The sequence below is a fragment of the Scardinius erythrophthalmus genome (genome assembly GCF_964197995.2).
Source record: "Scardinius erythrophthalmus genome assembly, chromosome: 2".
Lineage (NCBI taxonomy): Eukaryota > Metazoa > Chordata > Actinopteri > Cypriniformes > Leuciscidae > Scardinius > Scardinius erythrophthalmus.
In genome coordinates this window covers 54,696,896-54,704,395 of record NC_138222.1, presented here as the reverse complement: position 1 = coordinate 54,704,395, position 7,500 = coordinate 54,696,896, and the positions used below count along the sequence as shown (strand labels likewise).

Sequence of the window (7,500 nt, the reverse complement as noted above, 5' to 3'; positions counted from 1 at the left end):
GAAACATTTCTGATTATTATCAGTGTTGAAAACAGTTGTGCTGCTTAATATTTTTCAGGGAACTGTCATACATTTTTTTTTCTCAGGTTTATTTGATAAATAGAAAGTTCTCTACTGTCATTTTATGATAAATTGAATGCATCCTTGCTGAATAAAAATACCTAATACCTGTTCAAATGCCTAACCCAAAGTATGAGTAATAGTAGATATGTCATTAAAAAAACAAACAAACAAACAAAAAACTGATAAAGTACCATAGTATTATAGTCTGCGCTGTTTACTGTTAGGGATGTCCCGATACCACTTTTTCACTTCTGATACCGATACCGATGCCACAGCTTTGGCTATTTGCCGATACCGATATCAATCCGATATTTTTATTTTATTCTTGAACTAATACTAATAATAATAAAATATAATGGAAGCACTTTGCTCAATTAGCCACATAAAAACATCTCACTCAAATGGAGAATAAATACTTCTCCAGTATATAGTCCACAACAACAGCTGATAATGAAAGACTGCCAGCCTTTATTCAAAAGACCTTGAGATATGTTTGGCAACCTGAATGAATTTAAATTAATTTGCTATATTTCAGATCAATATATTTGTTTCCTTAAAATTTTAATTAACTTTAACTTTATTCTCATCTGAATTATAAATAATTTATTTCTGTATAAAATAATACTACTTTTAAAAACACATTTGATTTTCTTTTTCATTCAATGTAGAATGTGTAACTTAAAAATAAACAGATTAGTGCTCTAATTTTGGACAAGAAATGAAAACCAATGCAATGATGAATGTCCAAAAGATGAGATAATTTTTGCTTTCAAACTGTGTGTGTGTGTGTGTGTGTGTGTGTGTGTGTGTGTGTGTGTGTGTGTGTGTGTGTGTGTGTGTGTGTGTGTGTGTGTGTGTGTGTGTGTGTGTGTGTGTGTGTGTGTGTGTGTGTGTGTGTGTGTGTGTGTGTGTGTGTGTGTGTGTGTGTGTGTGTGTGTGTGTGTGTGTGTGTGTGTGTGTGTGTGTGTGTGTGTGATTTTGGTTGGGTGACAGTTACAGTTTGACAAGAGTTTACAGTTTGACAAAAGCACAATGTTGGGTTTTACACAAATATAAGTAGGCTAAACACTTTTTGCAGTTTTAATGATGTCCTGTATGAAAATGACGGAGTATGTTTTTATGTTTCCACTGTTCGATCGCGCCCGTGCCTCTCTCTCTCTGACACACACACATTCCAGCATTGCAATCTTGACATCGCAGCCTGTTCATTTTGCTGCGTTCACACCAAAACGCGAATAGAGCGTCAAATTTGCGTCTATCGCGTCTAGTTCGATGCTTGAACAGTTTGAATCCATTCGCGCGTCCAAATCGAATGGGACGCGCTGCGCTCGTATAATGATAAAGTGAGCGTTTGAAGCGAAATAGACGCACGTTCAGAGCTAAGGCGGGCTACAGATTAGGTGTCCCTAAAGAACCCGCATATGCGCGTATCTAACAGTAACGTTAGTTCCGTATTACATTAATTAATGTGCACGCGAGATTTATTTATTTTTATACCGTGTATTCTCTGTGTAAATCCATGCACCGATATACGTTCAGTACGAATACGTACCATTACACCCCTAATGGGTATCGATCATAGGTATCGGATAATTTTTTTTCTCCCCTCCGATATCCGATCTAGCATTTTGGGCCAGTATCGGCACGATACCGATGCCGTGGATCGGATCGGGACATCCCTATTTACTGTACTACATACGGAAATGTATTGGACGAATTTTGCATCATCAATTCTGTTCTTTCCCGGTTTATTACGGTGAAACTGCTTTGAAACAGTCTGTATTTTAGAAAGCGCTATATGGTGACTTGACTAGTATAGTAAAGAGAAGGGAGTCACAAATTTGCGTTCTCCCGGTCCGTTCTGACTGAATAGATAACATTAGCAAACGTTTCCCAAGAGTATTCTAAAACCACCTTAGCCATTAGCCATAATCACCACGCTTGCTCTATTCTAAACCCCACACTCACTTCTTCCATTCGCTGAGGAGTTGAATGGCTTCAGCTTGTACGTTTTGTTCAAGACACCCGATTCAGTTTCACCAAGTGCTCATCAGAGAAGAATGTAAACAAATTAATTCAGATTAACTTTAATAGCTTCTTTAGATTTCCTCTCGGGCCGCTCTCCAAGAGGAATTAGGTTAATAGTTTTGCATTCAACTTCCTTGCTGGTTTTTTTTTCTTGAGCGCTCCAAATGTTTCTCCACCACCAATTTCGGAAAGCTTGTAAAATGCGTATCCAGCTAGAGCACAAATTTAAACTTAACGTGAGCACAGCGCAGAAAAACCGAGTGGACTTTAATGTAACTTTAAACCTCAAAACTTCAGCCAAGTGGAGAGTCATGAAGGCAATTGTAACAGAGCGCCTTTCTTACTCTTTTATCCTCGGCCCCATTTGCCACAATAAGCCTGATTTGTATTATACCTCCATTTGTTCGGGAAGTCTTTGTGGATTGCAGTTAATCAGTCCAATTCGCTCCACTTACAGCTCACATCTCTGTTGTACTGAATGTAATTTTAAAAGAACATCATTACACTCATTTTGCCTTGTGAGAAATGGCCGTTTTCAGAAGAGCTGCTCTTGTTTTCTTGGCAAGGACCATGTTAACCTTCTCTTTTGATGATGCTATATGAATAATATTTTGTTTTTTTTTGTTTTTAAATTCCTGGAAAGCCGCATTGATTTGCATTTTGGATGTGTTCTCTTTATAGTTGCAGATGAACTCTTTTAATAGCAGACATTAACAACTACGTTGAGAAGTGTGCAGTGTAACATCCATACTGTCTCACTAGCTGTGTTTCCATCCAAAGTTTAAGTGAGTTTAACTGCAAAATTGGAATATCACATAAAACATTTGCGAATAAAGCAACTTTTCCATCCCATGTGTTGAAGAGAACAAAATCGTCGCTTCCTGAGAAAATTGGTGCAAAATATCTGTAATAAAAATGGAAGTTTCAATCGGGGAAGAAACTGTGGCTCTTTTTTCCTCCATCATAAATGACTTGAGTCTCAGAGCGCACGGATGAAACACAATAAACGTTGTCATGTTCTCTTGTGTTCGGATGCTGGTGTTTGTGCACAATCATGTGAGACGCTTCTGACTTCAAATCCAGACTTTGGCTCAAATGTTGGTTTGATCATTCTGAGATCTCACAATGATCAAACCAACATTTGAGATGCTGTGTGATGAAACTGATGCACTGGTCAGTCCAGTTATCCAATCACAATCACATTGTTGAGTCACGTGAGATTTTGTTGTGCATCGAGGGATTTATCCAGTAAATGTGTTTCCGTCATAGTTTATGCGCATGAATTCTTATCAGATAAAAAAAACGTTGCCTCCTCAATTGAGCGCACTTTTTTTTTTATGCACATTTTTAGAATTTATGCGCATCTTTATGTTTCCATCCAGCATTTTTATGCGACATCCCAAAATGTGCAAAAAATAGGTGGGTGGAAACCAGTATTGTGAGAAGATGGGTCTTAAAATCATAGTCACTGTTGAAAAGGGTTTACTTGCAGAAGATGCTAGAAAACCCGAAGAATGTGAGGAACCTGGAGGGTTTTTCTGAAGAACAGTGCTCAGGACAAACAAGGGACTCATGAACAACTATCATAAAACCCCAAAACAGTCGTTGATCATCGGCTAACAAATCACAATATTAAGATTCAAGGGTGTCTAAACTTTTGAACTGGTTAATTTGTGTAAATTCTGTTATTTTGTTTTGTGGAGTATCTGTTATGTTAAACGGCTTATTTAGGACAGTACTAAAATAAAAACATTACTTGCATTATGATTATTTTGTTGACATAATTTTTTTAGTTATCTTATCAGCAGAACTGTATAACCTGAAATCCTTTTGTGCTCTTAAAGGGATACTTCACCGATTAGCATTAAGCTTTGTATCAGTAGAAACCCGGTAGTATTTTCGAATGACCGTGCTTCCCTCCCTTATGTCTCCCTGAGACGAGAGATTTCTGTATTGTGTGTCTGGAAAAAACCCTCAGATGACGCAAAAATCGTCATTTAGCATCATCAGAGGCTTTTTTGGGCAAGGGGCGAGAGACTACAGCCAATAGGAGGAGCGAGTTCCGCATGTTTTCAACCCGCCCATAGGGGGATCTCACGATAAAACAGCGTCTTTTCAGTTTCGAGTCGACTAGTAGCCTAGTTGTATCATTTCTTCCGGTACTGTCTTCTGTAACTGGTAGGCATGGCTTGGGAGTGTCCTCGTAGGGCAGCGAAGCAAGTGCATTCTGGGAGTTGTTGTCTTTCATCCACATGAGCCAAAAATACATTTTCTGGCTTTTCTCAGTCTCAAAGGCACCAACTTCTAAAATAATTTCACATTTCTACTACATAAATGACCCAATTTAAATACACATTCATCTTTCCAGCAGTGAAATATCCCTTTAAAAAATATTAAGAAGCTAAAATTAGTTGCAAAATACTTTGACATTTTCTTTTAATGCAAATGTTCTTTCAGTCTAATTACAATAATGCATCAAATTTGGTTTTATATGTAGTTTAATGCAACATTGAATTTGTGATTTAAAGTAACTAGTAATATTAAAGCGAAAGTTGTGTTTTCTTCCCTATTCACGTATATATGAGTGAAATGGCTTCTGGAATCTGGAATGAGAAAATAAATGTTGGCTGGGACTTGATTTCCTCCTCCGGGAATTGATTGGATCATAGGAAGTTGGGCGTTGCTAACTATATGGAGGCGGATCTGAATGTCAGTTGCGGAAATATTTTGTCTCACCCTTCACAGAAAGGCAAATCGTTTGGAGGGGAGAGAGGTTAAAAAAATATGCTGTGATTTGAAAATCATTTATAATAAGCACTGTAACATTCAATAAAATAAGAATTCATGATTTTTATTTCTTGGTAACTTTTAACAAATGTTTTTTTTTTTTAACCAGGTTTAACCGTTCATACAGCACATGAGCACAAGATGCGATTGGTTACATTTGAATGGTATTTCAGTAAACATGGCACATGTGTCTCTAAAAGCAAATAAAGCCCCTTTAAAAACACGTCTGCTCTTTTACCTCCGTAGGATCCAATCAATCGCAGTCCCATTGTTCTGAGAGGCTTCGGTCTGTAGTGAGATATTGCCCCGCGAGTTCAAAGGTGCCTCATATATTGTGGGATCCTCAACAATTAATCTACACATGCAACAGTTCAAAGAGACCTCTACTAAATCTAGTCTAACCTCAGCCTGATAGACTTTCTCACTGAATAAGTGTCTCATTCCTTTCACTTTTGTTGTCTTTCAAGGCAAATATCTGCATTTCAGATAAACTCTTTGCTTCGGTGTTCTTGTAGCACAATTTGACTGTTTTAGCAACATGATTCGGATTGATAATGAGCATTTAACTTGTATATAGCTTTTCTTGCACTCAGAGTGAAGAGACATGTGCGAGTAGGAAGGTTTAGTGTGAATGTTGCCCCGGAGGGATCTGTGTGATCATAAATCAGCCTTCATTAGGTCTAGAGAAGGGGGAACCCACTGATTTACAGTGAGGAAGTGACACTAAACCCCATCAAAGCCTCTAGTGTGGAACAGAACATCATGGAAATGGCCTCACTATAACTATGATTCTTCTTCAGAGTCAGTTTTACTAAGTGTTAGTCGGTGCCATGCAGTATTTGAGTTACTAAATGATGTTACTGTGTTACTAACCTCACATCTGTGTCGCAATAGTTCAGCTGTGAAGTGTGTTTTCAGTAACAAGCTCTCTTATGTAGCATCTGAATGTCTACACATACAGCATAGACATACACTACTATAGTAATAAACGCAACTTTCATGCGCAGTTGATTGACAGATTATCCGAGTGCTTCTATTTCAGTGTTAAGTTGTGGATATTCTCAGCAAACAGTTTGCTTCGTACATTCAGTTTAACTGCATTGAAGAGGGTTTGTTATCATTCAACTGAACGGTGTGTGCAATTTAAACAAATTATGTTCTTCATTCATGCAATAAAATGCACGTCCCTGAATGAGTGTGGTTTTATAGCGGATTTAATTCAACAGCTCAAGTGAAGATAATGGTATGACCCATTTCAGGGGTGGCCAAAATTACAATTTAAAATCAGTCATAGATCGAAACGTAGCTTCATATTTACTGATAAGTTTTGATGTCCTTCAGGGGGATCAAGCCAAATTATAGGCAAATAAGGCAAATTATTATTCCTATTTCATCTAGATCAATGCTGTCACACTAATTGGGATATTTCATTAGTTTTCAAGTTACGTCAAATGAAGCATCAGAAAGTCCAATTCATTCTAATAAAGGTTTAAATTGTACATGAGCCCCTGTATGGCATTTTGTTTGATGGTGAAATCTTCCTTCCTTCCTTCCTTCCTTCCTTCCTTCCTTCCTTCCTTCCTTCCTTCCTTCCTTCCTATGGAATTATGAGACTGCAAACCCAATTTTGTGTCATGAGAAAAAGCAATACTGTGCAAGGCTTTGTCTTTTTGATATTGTTATTGTGATGTGATTCGCATAGGGACAGAGTCTGTGTTTTATGAGACATCATGTTTTGCTGTTTTTATTTTATTTTTATTTTTTACATAATCTCATGGTCAAACTTCTCGAAGAACACACAAAACCGATGCTTTGATTGGTATTATTATTGTTATTGAGCCGGTACTTCTCCTCATTTCCTAGTCGGATCAGCCCAGCCCGGCCAGCTCCAGCTCCAGTTCCAGCTCTGGCTTCGGACGTGCACACAAGCGGCAAGGTAACCTTTCAAATATCTTCCAAATCCTGTTGAATGGTTAAAGTCTGGGTCATTTGAAGCCTCTTTTCTTTCCCACGAGTGCATTTTACTAGCTAGTTTATTTTACTAATATTAATGAAACATGACTAAGGTTGTGCATGCGTTGCATCTTTTGACATTTACACTAAAGAAAGAAAAGCTTCTTTAGACATTTGCCTTCCTTATTCACCTGTAGTTCTGGGTCCTTTGCGGTCGGTGATCCCAGATTTGCACTCGGATGAAAACGAAGAGGATTCTGAAGAGGAGGATGATAATGACATGGACTCGGACTTAGAGCGACCGTTACACACGCAAATGACACATCGTCACCGCAGGTAAATATCGATGAAAAACTTCCAATTAACCCTGGATGCAGACAAAAAATATCTATTTTCTATATTATATCCATGCCTGCATATCATGCTGTGTAGCTGACGCGAGGACACTCGGATGGGGATAATGAATGGTGAATATCTGTCACGTGTTTCGCAGGGTGAGTTTAAGTGACGGCAGTGACAGTGAAAATAGCTCTGCCTCTTCACCACTGCCCCATAATGACCCCCCACCTCTACTGAAATCCTCCAATAACCAGGTGAATCATTCTATTCCTGTAGTCGTCATTTCACACTTCCATTTCAACTTTTGTGCTCTTCAAGAGCAACGAGGTG

General features: G+C 38.2%; 1 protein-coding gene across 2 annotated transcripts in view; it reads left to right on the top strand.

The window, feature by feature from the left end:
• Nucleotides 1-7,500, top strand: part of mllt3 (MLLT3 super elongation complex subunit) — a 60,955-nt gene that overhangs the window by 48,367 nt on the left and 5,088 nt on the right. For both annotated transcript variants that reach the window (XM_081391489.1, XM_081391488.1), the window contains exons 8-10: nucleotides 6,742-6,814; nucleotides 7,029-7,167; nucleotides 7,325-7,424. In XM_081391489.1, coding sequence (XP_081247615.1) covers nucleotides 6,742-6,814; nucleotides 7,029-7,167; nucleotides 7,325-7,424 — 312 coding nt within the window. The remainder of the gene's footprint in view (nucleotides 1-6,741; nucleotides 6,815-7,028; nucleotides 7,168-7,324; nucleotides 7,425-7,500) is intronic.